General features: G+C 36.3%; 1 protein-coding gene across 3 annotated transcripts in view; it reads right to left on the bottom strand.

Annotated features, from left to right (window-relative positions):
• The window catches only part of DACH2 (dachshund family transcription factor 2), a 717,141-nt gene that overhangs the window by 21,634 nt on the left and 674,909 nt on the right, over positions 1 to 20,598 (bottom strand). For all 3 annotated transcript variants that reach the window (XM_014538871.1, XM_014538872.1, XM_005865261.2), the window contains 4 exons: positions 14,308 to 14,456; positions 14,036 to 14,183; positions 9,439 to 9,585; positions 6,341 to 6,406 (listed from right to left, as the gene is read on the bottom strand). In XM_014538871.1, the coding sequence (XP_014394357.1) occupies positions 6,341 to 6,406; positions 9,439 to 9,585; positions 14,036 to 14,183; positions 14,308 to 14,456 (510 nt within the window). The remainder of the gene's footprint in view (positions 1 to 6,340; positions 6,407 to 9,438; positions 9,586 to 14,035; positions 14,184 to 14,307; positions 14,457 to 20,598) is intronic.

The following is a 20,598-nucleotide window of genomic DNA, read 5'->3' as shown; positions in this document are numbered from 1 at the left end:
TGGGTCAGTGCGCATCATAGTGATCAGTCATTCTACTATTTGGTCATTTGCATATTAGCCTTTTATTATGTAGGGTATGCTGTAGATGAGGCCCCCTAGAACCATAAGAAATGCAAAAAATTCACTGTTAACTCATTCTTGAATTGCCCCCATTTACAATCAAATTGCACCCCCCTCCCCGTGGGGTGTGTGCTGCATCTTGGGAACCAGTGAGCTTGACACTTTTCCTCTCTGAGCTTCATTTCTGAATACATACACATATACCATGGGGATTGTAATCTCTTCTCCGTCTACCTCACTGGGTTGTCATGAGGAGGTTCTGAGCTAATAAACCTAGTAATGTTTCATCAAGTAAGTGATGTCTAAGTGGGAAGAAAAAAGTGACCATGAGATATGAGACAGTCATTAGCCTCTACACCTGGCCCAGAGCTGTGATGTCTAATTGTTATTTTTAAGCCCATGGGTACCCTCGCAGATAGCAGGTGCTGATTAGGGGAGGAGGGTATGATTGTTTCCTGGGACTGTAGCTATGGAAGCTTTGCAGAGGGTTCTGCAGGCCTCAGAGGGGCGGGCTCTGGCCAGCAGCCCTATAGCGGTGGTCATCACTGGAGGCGCTGGCAGGGGGGCGGGGCGTTAGGGGGGCGCAAGAGGGACAGCAAGGACAAAGGGGGAGTAACTGTCAAATCTTCCCGCTTGGCGCCATTCTTTAAATTGTACATGGCTGTTTCGCATCTCTACCTGCTCAGGGTGGGGCTCCAATCTCCTGGAGGGGGGTGGGGGCCAGGCCAGGGTGGAGCCTGGTGGGCTAGGAGGGCAGGTTTAGCTGTGCCCCCAGCGAGGTTTAATGTGCTTCTTCTGCAGAGATGGTGCTTCTGCTGTGGGGGAGAGGGGAAGGGTCTGACCCTGGGAGGTCACTCAGGCCTACCTCCACCCGGGTCTGGAGTTGTAGGAAGGGGCCCCAGCAGTGGCTGGCCATGGGCCCTGGGGGCGCTGATGTGTGGTCACCAGCTTGCTATTGTTGTGGGCACCCCTGGTGGGGGTGGCGGGAGAAGGGATCGAGAGTCGGATGTGCCAGCTGCAGCTACCCCTGAGGCTGGGTCTTCTCCCCATCTGATCAGCCTCCCTGTCCCCTTGGGGGTGTGGGGGCTGGGGTAGGGTGTCAGTGCAGGGGGATTGGAAGAGCTCCCTGTGGCCATTTCCTTTTCCTTCTTTGCAGTCTGGGCTCCTGTCAGGCAGTCTCCTCAGACCCCCGGGAACTTGGCTCTGTCCGCCGGTCCCCTGCTGTGCGTGCATCAATATGCAAATTGGTTGTTATGGGGACACCGTCACGGACAAATTAGCATATTACCTCTTTATTTGTATAGATGTCAGAGGAAATATATATTCCAGTGTTAAATGTATATTCCATGTTAAATGTATATCCCATGTCAAACATGTAAGCAAAAAAGCAATTATAAAAAGTAATCATAGAGATTGACATTACTCTTGACAAAGCAGTTCTTAGCTTTTTGTCTAGTTTTGTTTCCCCAGCAAATGCAGTAGCAGAAACAAGAGCAATGTGTCACTGTGTCCTTGTGCTTTATGATGTTATCTCCCCTGAACTTTTATTTTATTTTATTACTAGGAAGTTTGTGAAGGCTGCTGTCTGTTTTCTAAAATTTACAAGCTCCATATACTGGGTTTGTTTTATCTATTATTATTAAAAGAGAGATGTCAATTTTCAAAAATTTAATAAATATTTACTATCAACTGTACCAATAGCCCCTACTAATGATAGAATCATACAAAAGTTAACTAAGGTATACACATGCAAAAGAGAAGTCTCCCTGCGATCATAAAATGATGTTATTTTCTGTTCAGCAATTCATGTTACTGCTGTTCATACTAATTAATTAAAGGAGCTGTTGGTGTAATGTGCAAACAGGGAATCTGAGAAACTGAGAGGGCTTTTAGGTCTCCAAGTGAAGGTAAGTCAATCTGGGCACGGGCAATCAAATGTAATGAAATCACTTGTCAGTGCTAAGCTTGCAAAAACTGTGAAGTTGGACTAGGGAGTAAAAGGATTATAATTAGATTTCCAATAGGATAATAACTAAATGGCAGAACACAGTAAAGAGAAAATATTACTTTGTTAGCTAATGGCACTGCTATTTAGTTTGAGATTTTTATCAGCGCATTTGTAGTTGTGTTAACTTAATTTGCTTTTATCAGCAAAAATGCACTACTCAAATGGTACTTGAATGTCATTTACAAAAATCATTGATCTGAAGGTGCACCTACTCACACCTGGTATGTTTATTTTATGTGAAACGGAGATTGGTTGATAAGATGGTTGATGTGCTGTTTTGCAGGTCCCCAACGGAGTTATGGAAACCTAGGTAGGAGGATATTAGTATATATATTTCACAAAATTCTTCACCTCCAGCAATAGTGGACACAGCCATCAGAGTATGTATGTATTCATTGCTTGATCACCGTAAAATATTTAGGAAGAGTTGCTATCATAGACTGCTAAAATACAAAAGATATGTAAATCCTTTTATCAGACGGTGGTCTATGTACAATATCTTGTCTGTCAAACAACATCCAAAGCATAAAAGACATTAGATAACTAAGCTAATTCTATTTCTAATAGATGTATTAATACTAGTACATGGGCAGTTTATCTGTACTGAAATCCAAGTGGAAATTATAATAAACTGTATATAACTTTATTCCTTCTCAGGATGGTTAAGCAACATTCTTCCAAGTCCTTTTTAAACTCTGAAGGAGATGTCACAGTGATACTAATTGAATTTCAAAGGGAAAGCACTAGGTAAATGACAGATTTCTATCCAGCAGAGCTATTGACAATAGGAAGAGAAAAGACATCACTGATGCTGGAATTGTTTGGTTGTGATGGAGAGGGGTTTTGGAAATGGCATTAGGCTAGCATACATAAGTTGTACTCATAAATAATACTAGGAAATTATCTTCCTGTTTAAAAAGTGGGTAAGTGAAAAAGATGAAAGCAGTATTAAAATAGGTCACAGAAGAAAAGTACTATAATGCACAAGAGCAAAAGTATTAGGAAAAATGGAAAAACAATGATTAACCTTACATTTTATGTTTTCCAAGCATTATACATTTTCTGAAGTTCATACATACATATAAACACAGTCTTGAAATTCTGAGAATCTTAAATAATAAGAAATACTATTGAGATTTTTCAGGTAAATTTTAAATTGATTAATTTTATGGATTATACTTAAAATAAGTTCTAATACTATTTTCAGAAACCAATATCCCTAGCTAATAGAGTAAATATTTTGTTAAAATATTTTATATATTAAATTGTGATTCTACTGTCATATTAACACACTGCATTCATTCTATAAGTTGATGATAGGAACTTTATTATACTACTTAAATTCTGTCATAAGAGAGGTGAGAATATGTGCCTTTTCATTTTTATCATGTTTATAAGAACATTATTTAATATAACATAAAAGATAGATGTTTAGGAAGGTAATTTTACCCACCATATATTTACAATATTAAGCACAAATAGTTGACAATTTGATTTGTCATTTGAAATAAAAAATAATAAAAGTTAATTCCTTAAGTCTAGACCAGTGATGGCAAACCTATGACACGCGTGTCAGAGGTGACACGCGAACTCATTTTTTGGTTGATTTTTCTTTGTTAAATGGCATTTAAATATATAAAAGAAATATCAAAAATATAAATCTTTGTTTTACTATGGTTGCAAATATCAAAAAATTTATATAAGTGACACGGCACCAGAGTTAAGTTAGGGTTTTTCAAAATGCTGACACACCGAGCTCAAAAGTTTCGCCATCACTGGTCTAGACAATAAGGTGGTAAAGGCCTGGGATGGTGGTTGGGGCGGGCTAGAAGGGGTCAATGGGGGAAAAGGGAGGGCATATAAAATATTTTCAACAATAAATATGTTTTAAAAATAAAATAAGTTCCATCTCAAGCCTTTTAAAGATATACCTAATTATTTTATGCATAGCCAGCAATGACTAGTAGAACGTATTCAAATTATACTTAGTGAAAACAATTATTAAATGTGGCCTCCCTTAATCACAAGTTAATATGCATAAACCATTTTTATAGGCTCCATTAAAATTTTAAAAGTATGCCAAATGGATAGTGAATGTACCTTTTGCTTATATCACATAACTGACCTCCCATGAATAAAATATCTGGTGTTTGATGCATGGAAATAAAACCTTTAGGACAGTTCAAAAGCTTGTATTTATATCATAGTGGGGAAAGATGTTGATACTGTGTACTAAAGCCATCATATAAATTAAACACATAGTGATGAATTGGGAATCTATAATAACAAAAGTGTAATATGCTAATTAGACCAGACAGCCAAAAGACCTTCCAGACGTCATTCCGGACATCCTTCTGTATGAAGCCGCCGCAGGGGAGGCCAAGGCAGAGGCAGTTAAAGGCAATCAGGCAGGCAGGCACAGGCGGTTAGGGGCAATCAGGCAAGCAGGCAGAGTGGTTTAGGGGAGATCAGACAGGCAGGTGAGTGGTTAGGGGTGATCAGACAGGCAGGTGAGCAGTTAGGGGTGATCAGGCAGGCAGGTGAGCAGTTAGGGGTGATCAGGCAGGAAGGTAGAGTGGTTAGGGGTGATAAGACAGGCAGGCGAGTGGTTAGCAGTGATCAGGCAGGCAGGCGAGTGGTTAGGGGCATCAAGCAGGCAGGCAGAGTGGTTAGGGGCAATGAGGCATCCAGGCATAGTGGTTAGGGGTTATCAGGCAGGCAAACGGTTAGGAGCCAGTGGTCCTGGATTGCGAGAGGGTGCAGGTCAGGCTGAGGGAGCCCCCCCCCCATTGCATGAATTTCATGCACCAGCCTCTATTATAGAATAAAGCATAATAAAGATACAACCCATTGATGGTAAGTTTGGTTTACACTCTCCAGTTCCAAAGCTGACCTTACATTTCACTCAAATGAGAACCACAATCAAACTCAGTACTCCTTTAAGACTGGGTCTATATTTGTATGTCACAGATTCAGAAGGGATCAAAATGATTCATGTTTATTCCATCCTGCCTTGGCCCTTATATGTGGTGGTAACCTCAACTAGTAGTAGCCAACAACTAGTGGATTTCCTTCATAAATTACACTGTGGTGAATGAATTGGACAAACAATGAGTCCCATCCAAATTGACTTTAGTCACATAGACAAAGCCTATAAGTTGAGGGAAGAAAGCAGGAAAGCAAAAGTGGGATAAGAGACAGAAAAGCTTTATTGAATGAGCTAAGCATACATGTTTTCATACCTACTAATGTGCCTAGCTAATGCATTAGTTATGTTTAGCCAGCTACATTATCAGAAGATCCATGAGCTCTGATACTCCTAATTTTGTAAAGATGACATGCAAAACTACATTAATGAGGGTTTCTAAATTTTGTAAAGCTGCCCCATAAAACGGTGACTCTCAGATTAACCCAAATAGAACTTTTGGTCACATCTAGGATGTTGCTTTCACCAGAAAGTGTAAAGCACTGATTACTCAAACCTACAACAAGCAATATATTCATAGTCATCTACCTTTTTGAACATTAGGAAGCCATTTTCTCATGGAGATGCCTTTTTTATTAGAGTGAGACATTTTTTTCACAATAAATATGAAAATAAATATAATCAGCATACAAGGGGCTAGAAAACTGCATTAAAATCACACCGGAAAAACTCCAGTGGTCAAAATGTTTTAGGTGCTTTTACACTCTAGTGAGACTCTATATTGATTTGTTTCATGTATTTTCTTACCACTAAATATTCATATTTAAATGATTTAAGCATTTACTGGAATCCTGCAAATCATAAATAACAACTTGTGCTCTTTTTTCCATATTTAGGCAGTTTCTAAAATGATTGAAATTTAGCATCAAAATTTAAAGGTTGATAAAAATGTTGTCCAGAACACTTAAAATATCAATTGGTTATGATTATTGTACCCGTGGCTTTTACAAATGTTAGTGAGATTTTTAAAAGCATATTATGTATGCTACTAAAAGGTAAATTGTATTCACATTTATGCATTTTTAGAATATGCCTAGCATATAAATGTACATCATTATAATAGTTAAACATACAATAAATTTGCTCAGATTATATATGTAAAATATTAGTTTATATACACACATGCATGATTATTTGTAAATAATCTTCCTCTATCATAAAATAAGAAGAGTTAAGCTTATTCATTTTACTTAAATGAAGAGTATGAATATAGGAGCTTATCCCTGCTCCACCTCTAGGGGTCATGAATTAAGCAGTTATAGAGAGAAATGTGCCATTTACTGTACCTTGCATAGCAGTACTGTCATGAGGAGTCCCATTGTTTTCTATTTCAATATCTTCAATCCCAGTATCTGAAAAAAGTGACATTCAGGATTAAGGTACAATTCTTTTTTCTTCTGATTCCTTTTAAAGTGAAACCTATCAGTAAGCCAGTACTTTGGTCCTATACATAACACACAAAAATTGGATGGCATGTTTGTTTTTGTTTTCTAGATGTATATTTGTTTTTTTCTTAGGAAGGAGAGTTATAAACTGTAGCTGAATTCTACAATTGGGCATATATCTTCAGCTCTATAGTAAATACTTCTTTATGCATTTCATTCTCTAGAGATAAATCTCAGAAAATTAATCAATCCAAAAAATCTTCTTAGACTATCAGGTAACATGCCTTGACTGTGGAATATCTAAAAGATGGATACAATTGCATAAGTGGAAGTGCTTCATCCTGATAGTATACTTTTCTTTTGTAAAATGTGATAGATGATGAGATTATCTCTATGCTAAACACTCATGAACACCACAACACAGTTTACAGCTTGTGGTCTTGATTTAGTATAGGCTCTAATGGCAAAGGAATACATGAATTGCTTAAAAATAACCTGAAGAAAAGAAACAAGGAGTTGGGTTTTTATTTTCAATTTTAAATATAAAAAGTAATTATCTAAAATTATTCATATACATCAAGTAGAGCTTAATATGGGCATTTCTGCATCTAGACATTTGCTCAGACACATTTTTGTAATGTGATAACAGATGCCAGTGTATCACCCATTGCCATAAGGGATGCACTTGACAAGGAAATTATCTGCATACAAGGTACCCATCATACTTATAAACAGCTGCTTTTCCTTTACAATTAGGAAAACTGGAGCTAGAGTGGAGATCATTTATGTTTGGATTTCTAAAAAGTTTTTTTTAAAAAAACCAAACTGCCTCAGAATTATAAGTTTAGGACCTCAAATAATAAGACTGCACAGAACATTTCTTCTATTGCTGGTCAGAAATTATTTTTAAAACTGAATAAGCAAGGATGCTGGTTCCCACTGTCTGAGATATCCCATTGTGTGAAATATTAATGTAGTATTATTATTTACTTTCTCTCTTTTTTGTCTCAATGAGGCATGGTTGATATGAGCTAATAATTTGGCACTGTATATCTATTGATTGTGAGCAGAATGGTCCAAGAGAGTCATAGTAAAAAAAGGAATTGAACTTTTGGAAAGGAAAGAATACAATTAAACAGTTGTAAAACTCCATTATTCATTCTTAGTATAGGACACTGAAGCACCCCCCTGTTAGTTAATGTGTATGTAATATGTCTGTAAGGGGTATGTGTAAATATGTACATAAAATTCTTAAGCTCATCCTTGTTATACACACACTAGAGGCCGAGTGCACAAATTCATTCACGGGTGGGGTCCCTCTGGGTGGCCTGCTGGGATCAGGCCGAAACCCACAGTCCAATGCCACCTGCAGCTCCTACCTGCTGCTTCCGCTCATCCTGGCCCCACTGTGCCTGCCACAGGCTCACACCCAATCAGTCCCAATCGGGAGAGGCTCATGCTGGAGCAGTTGCACTTGCCAGCCATGAGCCCTGCATCTGGTGTCCTCCCAATGGGAGTGGCATGCGGTATCGGGCCCAAACCTGCTCCCTGACATTCCCCGAGGGGTCCTGGATTGTGAGAGGGTGCAGGCCAGGCTAAGGGACCTCACTGGTGCATGATCAGTCCAGGGAGGGACCACAGGAGGGCTCCAGGGCGTGTCTGGCCCATCTCACTCAGTCCCGATCAACCAGACTCCAGCAGCAAGCTAATTTACTGGTCGGAGCATCTGCCTCCTGGTGGTCAGTGCATGTCATAGCTACTGGTCAACCAGTTGACTGTCTGCCCCCTGGTGGTCAGTGCACGTCATAGCGAGTGGTTTGGCAACCTTAGCATATTATGCTTTGATTGGTTGTTCAGTTGTTCTGCTGTTCTATTTGCATATTACCCTTTTATTATATAGGATATTAGTTAAATATAGGAGTGGTCAATGTGCTATGAGAGGAGAATCTGACTATTCTATGAGATGAAATAATGTTGTTGAGTTTCATAATTAAAAATTGAAATAAGCCTGGCTGCCATGGCTCAGTGGTTGAGCATTGACCTATGAACCAGAAGGTCATGGTTTGATTCTCAGTCAGGGAACATGCCTGGGTTGCAGGCTTGATCTCCAGTGTATGGCATGCAGGAGGCAGACAATTAATTATTTTCTCTCATCATTGATGTTTCTATCTCTCTCTCCCTCTCTCTTCCTCTCTGAAATCAACAAAAATATATTAAAAACTAGAAACAAAGCACTGGCCAGTGTTGCTAGGTAGTTGCCAGGGTTGTGAGTTTGATTCCCACTCAAGGGTCTATACCTGGGTTGCAGGTTTGATCCTTGGCCCTGGTTGGGGCGATTGCTTGAGGCAACTAATAGATATGTCTCTCATATCAATGTTTCTCTCTGTCTCTCTCTGTCTCTCTCTCTCTCCCTCTCTCTCCTCCCCTACCTCTATTTCTTCCACTCCGTCTAAAAGATCAATGGAAAAAATATCGTAGGGTGAGGACTAAAAAATAATGGAAACAGAAAAGTTTGGAATTAAGAAATTTCATAACAAAAGCACCTCTTCTCAAAGGATCTCCTGGGATTTACTTGGAACATCCTTTTTCAACCAGATGCTCCTTAAACCCTAAACACTGATGCCATCTGCTTTAAAGATACCAGCATTGTTTAGTTCATTAAAATAGAGTACACTAAACACCATCGTATTTTAACATTAATGGACCTGTAACAGATTTTAGATGCAGTGAAGTTATTAGTACTACTTTTTTTCTATTGCAAAAGCCAATAGGATTTCTTGTTATTCCTAAACTATTTATCTCCCAGAATACAGATTATTTTGACAGATTTAATTAATGACCTAAATCACTTGGCCTCACATTGATTTTTAATAATTCATGTACAAAGTCTTTTCCTTCTTTCCTTCCATCTTTCTTTCTTTCTTTCTTTCCTGTTTTTTTTTTTAATGGGGTTTTGCTTTGAGTAACTTGAATGTGTTTAAGTCCAAATCAGACATTACCTTTCAACATCCTCAGGCCACTGTCATTACTAGTGGTTTGTTTAAGGGCTTGTTCCACTTGCTCCCGACGCTTTGATTCAAATTCCAAAGCTTCCTGCAGTTTTCTCTTGGATTTTTTCTCCTTCTTCAGGCGCTTTTGCATGGTAGCTAAAATGTGAAAAGCTAAACAGCTTACAATGCCTTGGTCAGTGAAAGAGAGTTGTCAATTTTGATGGATAATAAACTACTGATAGAGAGAGAGATATAAATGTATCAGTCGAAATATGATTAGCTTCCTTTGATTCCAGTTCTCATTAGCTCAGCCAAGTAGTGCTCAATCATAACACTGACTTATTTTTGCTTTTGTCTTTCTAATGTGTATGCTTTTTAATACACACACTTTTGTATGGTGGTGGGAGTAGTGCTGGAGACTTGTTTTCTATTTTGACTAACAACATGCTTTTAATAATAGCATTAAATATTTTAGAAAGCTCTTAAGAAAGACATTCTTATTATTTATCAGGATATTGATATTCATATTTTAAAATGTAAAACTGATATGTTTTTTAAAATTTAAAGTTTCAAGTATATTTTTCTATCTATCTATCTATCTATCTATCTATCTATCTATCTATCTATCTATCATTTTTCTTTCTATCTATCCATCCATCCATTTTAAAGAGAACAATTTTTGGCAACCTTTAAAAGCACAACAACATTTTTTTTGTAAGCAGAAAGAGTAATGAAAGCTAAAAAATAACTCTACCTTAACTAGCAATGCTTTACATTTTGGAACTCAAGAAGAAAAAATCATTTTATGTGATCCCAAGAAGGAATTTATATGCTGAGATGGACTACCCATGATCAACCAATGACCCAAATTTTATGGATAATAAGAGCCTAACAGCATTTGCTGAGCTTGCTTCTGTAAAGGGGACAACTGGCTACACCCAACCTGAACCTGCAGCTTGCTCCTCCTGTTTGAACTATAGTTGAAAACACTGGCAGAGACTGAGAAATATGGCTCTGGAGTAAGGACCACTTTCTCCTCATTGAGTGTCTGATCATGTGGCCCCCATGAATGGGACACAATAGCCACATCCTTCTGACCTCAGTCACACTACACTAACAAGCCCGCAACCTATTGAAGGGTCAGTGAGTTGTGGTCAGACTGGATCCACTCTATATTCTTTCTTTGAAAGGCTCTGGGGGAGGACCATGTAACCTCAGGGTAAGGTGGAGTAGCTGACAAATGGAGGTGAACCTCAGGGAGCCTCAGACAATTTATATACCTGCTCCCAGCACTAAGCTAGTGGAAGCCAACACTTTTACACAAATTGGCCCCTCCCACACACACCCAGTCCCAATAGATGCAGCCATAGTGAATAACATGGTAGCTCCAGACAGGTAGCTCCAGACAGGTAGCTCAAGGCTGATTACATACAATACTTGACATTAACCTGTACCTGAACCACACCCAAGTAAACCCAGAACCAATACAACCTGAGTGGACTTCAGAACACACCAGAGCTGCACCCAACTAGCCACACAAGCAGCACACCAAAGAAGGATTCCAGCAGGCACCAGACCCTGCTGGGAACAACTCTGCCTTGGGGTGCAGTCACTTTATAGTGTCTCCTATATGATGATCTAGATTTATCCTCATAGTCAAAAAGTAGCTGAAGGGTTAACTCCACCCACAAAAGGCCAATAACACTCAAGTCGTGATTACTACAGGAGGGTACCCATAACCCACAAAAAAAAATTCCTGGAGCATTAGGCTCAGGGGATCTGGAAGATTGTGCCACTGAGCCCAGCAAGATACCTTCATCATAAACCCATTATAAGAAGTTTAGGAGTCATAGCAGATATACCTAATATACAGACAGAATAGAGAGACAAAAAATATGTCCCAAATGAAATAACAAGAAAATTCTCCTGAAAAAAATAAATGAAATGAAATACCAGACACAGAGTTTAAAATAATGCTTATAAGAATGCTCAAGGACCAAAGGGCAGAATAGATAATCTCAGTGCGGAATTACACATAGAGATATTAAGCATTAAAAAGGACATAGGAACTATAAAAAAGAACCAGTCAGAAATGAAGATTACAATATCTGAAATGAATATATTAGAAGGAATCAACATCAGGTTAGATGAAGCAGAGGATAAAATCAGCAATTTAGAGGACAAGATAACAATAAGCAGATACACAGAGCATCAAAAAAAAAGATAATTAAAAAAAATGAGGGAAGTCTAAGAAACTTTTGGGACAACATCAAGCATAACAACAACTGCATGATAGGAGTACCAGGAGGAGAAGAGAGTGAGCAAAGGATAGGGAACCTGTTTGAAAAATAATGGCTGAAAACTTCCCTCACCTGGTGAAGGAAGAAGTCACACAAGTTCAGGAAGCACAGAGAGTCCCAATGAAGAGATCAACCAAAGGACTTGTATGCATACATATAAGCATAAACAATGGATACAGACACTAGAGGGGTGAGAGCATGTGCCAGGGGATGGGAGAGCCCTGGGGGAGGTCCATGGGGGGAAAAGGGGACATATGTACTACTATTTGTAATACTTTAAACAATAAAAATGATGAACCTAAAGAGACCCACACTAAGACACATTATAAATCAAATGGCAAAGATTAAAGACAAAGAGAGAATCTTAAAAGCAACAATAGAAAAGCAGTTAGTTATCTACAAGGGAGCTCCCAAAAGACTGCCAGTTGATTTCTCAACAGAAGCTTTACAGGCCAGAAGGGATTGGCATGAAATATCCAAAGTGATGAAAAGCTAGGAGTTACAACCAAGACTACTCTATCCAGCAAGGTTCTCATTTAAAATTGAAGGAAAAATAAAGAGCTTCCCAGACAAAAACAAAAACAAAAAACGAACAAACAAAAAAATAAAGGAGTTCATTATCACCAAACCAGTATTGCAAGAAATGTTAATGATCCTGCTTTAAAAAGAAGAAAAAGAATATATACAGAGAAGAATATAGGTATAAAAAATAAATAAGTACCTATAAATAAGAAAATTGAATGTAAATGGTTTAAATGTTCTGATCAAAAGACACAGGTTAGCGAAATGGATAAGAAAACATGACCCATTTATATGCTTTCTACAAGAGACACATATCAGAGCAAATGATACACAAAGACTGAATGTGAAGTGATGGGAAAAAAACTTTCATGCACATGGAAACAAACAAACAAAAAACCACCTGCAATAATAATACTCATATCAGACAATATAGACTTCAAAACAAAGGCCATAACAAGAGACAAGGAAAGTCACTACATAATATTAAAGGAATGTATCCTACAAGAGGATGTAACCCTTGTAAATATATGTGCACCTTAAGTATATAAAGAAAATTTTCTTGGACATTAAGGAAGTGATTGACAGAAATACAGTCATAATACAAGATTCAACACCCCAATGACATCATTGAATAAGCCTTCCAGACAAAAACTCAATAAGGCAACAGCTACCTAAACAAAACACTGGATCAGATGGATTTATTTGATATTTACAGGACAATTCATCCCAAAGCAATAGGATATACAATCTTCTCAAGTGCACATGGGATATTCTCAAAGATAGAGCACATGTTAGGACATAAATAAGTCAATAAATTCAAGATGATTGAAATTATATGATAGGAAAATAGTAGTCAATTACAATAAAAGAACTAAAAATCATTCAAACACATGGAGACTAAATAACATGTTTTTAAACAACGGGTGTGTTAAGAAAGAGATCAAAGAAGAAATAACTGGCATGGCTCAGTGGTTGAGCAATGACCTATGAACCAGAAGGTTGAGGTTCAATTCCCAGTCAGGGCACATGCCCAGATCCTGGGCTTGATCCACATTGGGGGGTGTACAGGAGGCAGCCAATCAATGATTCTCTCTCATCATTGATGTTTCTCTCTCTCTCTACCTCTCTCTTCCTCTCTGAAATCAATAAAAATATATTTAAAAAATATCCAAATAGCCCTTGGCATAAAAAGGGTTCTTCACCCCTGGTCTAGAATGTTAAAATAACTCAGGAACTCTCATGCCCTTCCGTAGCTTACTGAATCTTCAAGATACAGGTTCAGATGTGAGCATCAGGAAGTCTTCCTCAACTATCTACCCACTCACCACCACCAAGCTATACTAACTAGCCTTTCTCTACATAACCGTATATACTGTACTTCATTGCTCTTGCCACTTTTTCTTGAAATTAACTGGTTGGTTGTGCTAGCTCTCTAAAATGTAAATCTCTCAAGGAAAGGAACTGAGTTTTATTTAACTTATAACCCCAGAATCTAGATTTGTTAGATTATCTACATACAGGTAGGTGTATTTTATAAAATTGTAGAGAACACTAGGAATATTCATGGTTCCAAATCTGCAACTGGAATGAAATGCATATCTAATTCATTGTTTTTATTATGAAAAAATAGATTAAATATCCTACTTTGTAGATTACAAACAGTATTTGATTCCTAGCTTGCATTTGTTTTCAGCATTTCTAAGCTATCCCTAAAAATATTTATATTACTATTGAAAATATCACCAACACAGTATTCACTCCATAATTGATCTTGTTAAACTTACTTCTGCTTTGAAGCTCAACTGCGAGTTGTCTTTCAATGTTTTCTCTAATTTCTCTTTCTCTATAGAGTTCCATTCGCAGTTCCTTTTTTTCTTGTTGAATCTGCTTCTCCTGGATGCGAGCATTATCCAAAGCCACTTTCAGTAGACCCTGTCAAAGTACAGCAAATGGAATGCGGTTCATCTGATATGTTTTAGTTCTCAAATATGACATAATATATGTAGGTGCTAATGTCTTGTATTACATTTATTTTGTTTATAGAAATATTGTTGACCTGAATGTTGGTCAACAGAGTTTCCACAGAAGACAGACTATCAGCAAAAATGAATGGTCCAGGGAATCCAGGAGGCAATGCCTGCCCAGGAGTGAGTTGGATCTTGTCCAATGTTGACTTCATCATTGGGATTTGAACTGGTACCTCTTCTGCAAAATACAAAATTAACATCAGAAGATTCACAAATTAACAACTCAAAATTTTCAGTTTTATTCACTTCTAATAGCATCTATAAAGATTTTGATTCTAAAACTAAATAAAAACTCCTAATTGGAAGTTGTGCATATATAATCCCCAGCTCCCTCTGATTTCTCAAAATAAGTGTTTCAGAAAAGAGTCATTGCAAATAAAACATTTACTGCTAAAGAGTAATGATATTTGGAGAAACACATTTAAGATATGTTTATTAATACCTATGAATTAAATAATCAGATAATTTCCTGGTAGACTTTAAACTGCTTTTTAATTGTTTCTCTTCAAATCTATATTTCATCTATCTATCTATCTATCTATCTATCTATCTATCTATCTAATCTATCATCTATCCATTATCTATCTATCTATCTATCTATCTATCTATCATCTATCAACCTATATCATCATCTATCTCTATTCATTTTAACAACTTTATTGAGAAATATTTCATATACAATAAAATTCACCTATTTTAAATGTATGCTTAAATGACTTTTTAGTAAATTTACAGAGTTGTGAAACCATCACCACAAATCTATTTTAGAACATCTCAATCAACCCAAAATACCCTTCATGTTCATTTATAGTTCATCTCTTTTCCCACACCTGGCTCCTAGCAACCACTAATCTACTTTAAGGGTTGCCTTATCTGGATATTTTCCATAAATAGAATCGTATAATGCATGGTCTTTTGTGAATGGCTTCTTCCATTTAGCATGCTGTGTGTGTGTGTGTGTGTGTGTGTGTGTGTGTGTGTGTGTGTGTGTGTGTTTAACAGTGAAAAAAGTGAAGGGATTGAGAAGTACGGATTGGTAGTTACAAAATAGTCAAAGGGATGTAAACTACAGCATAATGTTTTGAGGTTCATCCATGTTGTAGCATGAGTCATTGGTTTCTTTATTGTTGAAAATTATTCCATTGCATGGATATATTGCTTTTAGTTTAATCATTCACTAGTTGATAGACATTTGGCTAGATTCTAGTGGTACTTTTTGTTTCCAATAATATTTCTCATGAAAAAATCATTTGTCTTGTAAAAAGAGATGTTGTATCATTTTCCCCTTTTAATTTTATTTTCTTCTCCCATATTCTCTTTATTTTAATAAGATTTTCTCTAAATCTCAGATAAAAATAAGATGTTTCAAAATGATTTTGGATAAATGTGAATCTCCTCTTACTTTGAGAAGCCAACTGTTTGTCTATCCACTTGAATTCTGGTTGAAAATATTTTATGTGAGATGTATGAACCAGATAGCAAAGTTTCCTCTGCAATTAGGAATTGGGATTTTTTTGACATATGTAAAAGGAATCTGATTCAAAGAGACATTCTTGCAATGTAACTAAACAAACCCTGGTATTCTTAAATAGCTTCAACAACACTGTATGATGGTGTGAATCATAGCAACTCAAACAAAATTACTCTACTCACTACAGTCTCTTTATTTCAGTAACTGGGCATAAGCAAAGTTTGGAAAATATGCTTGTCTCTAGTCAAAAGAATTTTCAGTAACTCCATATGTTATGAGACTAATACAAGAAAAAACACACACCAAAAACTAGGCTTATATCCAGACTAACCAATTTTCACAGGGTTTGAAAACACAAACCTAGCTATTGGTTCTGGTTCCTGTAGGGAATATGGATTTGTCATACAGTTAGACCTCATGTTTCAATTGTAAGCATTCTATATATGTAATGTGCAGAGTCTTGAACCCCATTTATTTCACAGTCAACATGGTTTGTTATGGGAATTCTTGTGTGGGAAGCTGTGGCATAGAATTGTGGGAACCTTCTGTGAGATGGGATAGCATTATCTCTGAATAAAATGCTTTTACTATAGATCACCTTTACAACTTTCAATGTTTTAAAATCTATAAGGATAAAAATGCTCAGCAACTATTTTCAGAGAATCAAAATTATTTTCACTAAAGCTTCATGTTATTTATATCCAAAATGTTATAAAGAGTATTTGTTTATCTGTCTTAATTCTATTAAATGCATAAATAAACCTATTACTTTTCTTTTAACACAGGATGCTACTATGAACATTTTTTGGAGTGCTTTTATAGTAAATCTTAAAAATAAAATTCTGATGTATTATATAATTGTATACCTAAAACCTATGTAAGTTTACTAACCAATGTCATACCAATACATTCATTTTTTAAAAGCTGATGTTTAAATATACAAATAATAATAAATTTTAATCATAAACATGTGATGAAAGTGTTTTCTATAACTCTCTTATAATATTACCTCTAACATTTTATAGAACATTTCTCCTTCCTTTCCTCTCTGTCCTTCCTTCTCCTTCCCCTTTTCTTTTCTTTCCTCTTTTCTCTATCTTTTTCTCTCTCCCTCCCTCTCTGTCTTAGTTTCTGTCTTTCCTTTTCTTCCTTCTTTTCTTCCTTTCTCCCTTCTTTCCTTTCTGTCCATGGCAGTTTTGTAAGAGGTGAAGAAATTCAGAGGAAATGAGCACATTATCACAAATTTTGTGATCTATTTCAAATACAAGATTTGAACACTTGAAATATCTCAAAAAACAACAACAAAAACACCCCAAATCTTAAAATATGTCTTAGGCAACAGATCTAATGTTTTTAAAGTACATTTCTTAATAACTAACCAGGAGATATTATACTTTATTTGTATATTTTGAATTCTGTATTATATAGTATTTTGTCTTTTGCACATGAGTGCATTAAATGGATAGAGTGACTTCATAATGCTCTACCAAAATTAATAATAACGGAAGAGGTTCTATACGTTTTTATTGATGTTTATAAATCTTAAAGTAAAATTTTATGTAGCCTAGAAGATCTATTTTTAAAAAATGAACTGCTACATTCACTTCCTGCTAATTTGGAGATTTTAATATTTCCCCTGAATAAATATTTTGTATTAGTGGCAGAATTCTTAAAATTAATGGATTTCTTGTTATGTATTGCTCTACACACACATTTAACTCAGTGGTAACAATCTGAGGAGTATTTTACAAATAAGATGCCTGAAAAAGAAGCAATACATTCAGTATGCATAAAACAAAATTATAACCACATTAAAATTGCCCAAAGTTTTCTATTTGGAGATGAAAGAAATGCCACTAAATTGGCTAAAAGGAAAATTACTATTGTCTATGAAGACAGGTTGTATGGTCTATGGTTTGTGTTGCTGTACAGGAGATTGAAGTTTCAAATAGTATTACTCTTCTTTAAAGAGATAGACATGGTTGAATTAGGTGTTACTGGCTGCAGTGAGGATCAAATGCAAAAAGAATCATATTTCATCAGACCTAGTCAACACCAGGAAAATAAATAGAAATATAAGAGGTATGCAGGCAATGATTCATTTTGATAATCTGGCCCAAGAGAGACACATAGAGACAGGCACACAGATCTAAGCTTCTACCAAAAGACAAATAGGACACGGAGGGTGGGAATTGCGATGACAGTGTAGCAGAGGTCACATTGATTTTCAGCAGCAGTTTTCACACAGATGAGATAACCCTGGACTCTATTTGGCCCATTGTTCATATCCTACCTGTCCCACAAGCAATAAATTTCCTAGTCCTAGAAAAGGGCTGTAAAGAAGAAGGATTCTACTAATGACTTCTTATGATTAAGTTTCTGTGCTAACCAAACATGTTTTCTCAGACCAAGGTCACACTGCATGTTAAGGTCCATAATAGCCCCAAACTAGTACAAGTGTATTATGTTTCAGTGTATATGAGTGGGAACTGTCAAACCATTCATCTTTTTTTTAAAAAAAATCACATGCTACAAAATGAATGATAAATGCATTAGAAATCTGTTTCAATCTTGTAATAGGTCTTCACATCTGAATGACACCTACATTTTGCTCAGAGTTTGTGGGAATTTATTATGTAGGCTTAAAAAATACTAATTGGCAATGGAATTGAATATGGGCAAGTACTAGAAACACAGCTTGTCAGTTAAATAAGAGCATCCCTTTATAATCCATGGAGAAAGAGTTTTGAGTGTTTTTTTATTTTATTTTATCTTAAAAGCTGGTGTTTGAAATGTATATTTTAAAACATTTATCAACACATATGATGCAATAATATAAACTAAACACTAAAGATAGGATAACTGCTATCTAACTGAGGAGATGAACAACTTCTTCATTTATTGAAGCAAAGTGGAGACTGCTTTTATTAAATTTGTTAAATCTACCATGCTTTGTAAAAGCATTTGGGAATCCACTTAGAAAACAAGCCCTTAATTTTAACTTCTTGCTTAGAGCCCAGATGACTATATATAAAGGTTGACAAGATCTTTGTAGAAAAATGAGATAAATATATGGTAAATGCTAAGAATGGAAAAGTCCTTCTAAAAATTAAAGTCAAGACTGCTAGAGACTTTCTATATGACTCCAGTGCTTACTTTCCCATTTTTCTTGGGTTAATTCTTTCCTTTGGGCTTTGATGATGGTGAAATAGAAACTGAACCCCGCTGACTCACTCAGTAGTGGAAAAACACAACCACCTACCTGGTCATTAGTTTTTATTCTTTAACAAACAAATTATACTTTATTATTTGATTTGAGAGTTTTGCCCTAAATACAGCTGGCTCAAGGGACCCTCCTTTGTTGGTGTCATTGAGATTACATTCAGCACAAGCAAGACTCCTGTTTTCCTCTTCCAAACTGAGGAACAATAACAAAAACAAAATAACCAAGTGCTGTGTAATGACTTGACCTGCATGAATATAAGGAAGTGTCCATGGTCTGAGTGGAACAGTGACTCATGTTGCCATCATCAAATGTGGAAAAGAAACATTTTATTCAAAAATTCTTACATATCTTTAGGAAGACAGAAGAATAAATGATGCTGATAAATGAAAATAGAAAGCTAATAACAAAGGAATGAAGGGTCACCAGCCTGAGAATGTGAGATGGAACACTTCAAAAACCAATTATGGCCCTGTTTTACTCTAGATCAGTGGTTCTCAACCTTGGCTGCACATTAGAATCACCTGGGGATCTTTTTAAAATCCTGATTTCTGAGCCTCATCCTCCGGAAATTCTGTTTCTTTGTTACTAATATTGTGGCCTCACCCCATAACAAAGAAACAGAACTTCCGGAGGATGAGGCCCAGAAATCAGGATTTTAAAAAGATTCCCAAGTGATTCTAATGTGCAGCCAAGGTTGAGAACCACTGCTCTAGATCCTTATATTAGCGCTTTGGCAAAACAAGTTCTTACAAATTATGAATTAAAATAAATCTTCTTTCATATAAAATGTCATGCTGATAACAAATATTATATCCATGAGAATCTGGAAGATGTATGATACCCAGTCCCTGTCATTAAGGATATGACACATTATTTTGGAAAAAAGTCAACAAGTTACAGAAGTGGAAAATTAAGTGTGAAATCATGTGGCATAGATTGTTAAGTGTCTTTAAGAGTTAAAAGAAGGAGAGATCACTGTGGTCTGCAGTAAGCATTCAAACTAGCTAACCTGAAAAGTATTCACACTGGCATTAGAAGAAAATTCCATGAAACTTCCACAGGATATCAGGTGTGCCAAAAAGAAAATATTCCTTGTTCAAACTAGTGTTAAAAAAATGGGTTAAACACATTTAAACAGTTTTTCTTAAAGCTAAGTTTGGTGGATTAATTATAGGGTGCTCAGTGAAGTTTGAATTTCAGATAAAAAGCAAATGATTTTTTAACATAAGTATGTTCAAAATATTCCACCGGACAACCTTATACTAAAAAATGATTATTTGTTTATCTGAAATTGAAATTTCACTGGGTATACTGTTTTCTATTCTTTTTTTTAAATTTGCTAAATCTATTCAAGCAGAAAATATCAGGGTCTTCAAAATGTTAATGCTAAATATTAACACAAGCTACATATTAATTTAGGCAGCTGAGAGCATAGTGATGAAGAGCAAAAGATGATGGAGCCTGACTGTTTAGGTTTGAAACCCTGCTCTACGATTTGCAAGCCCCTAGTTAATTTGCAATTAACCTTTCTGTGCCTCAATTTCCATATTTGTAAAGTGAGGATAATAATCTCTCTCTCTCTCTCTCTCTCTCTCTCTCTCTCTCTCTCTCTATATATATATA

The sequence above is a fragment of the Myotis brandtii genome, unplaced genomic scaffold (assembly GCF_000412655.1).
Source record: "Myotis brandtii unplaced genomic scaffold, ASM41265v1 scaffold2, whole genome shotgun sequence".
NCBI lineage: Eukaryota > Metazoa > Chordata > Mammalia > Chiroptera > Vespertilionidae > Myotis > Myotis brandtii.
This window is presented reverse-complemented; position numbering and strand designations above follow the sequence as displayed.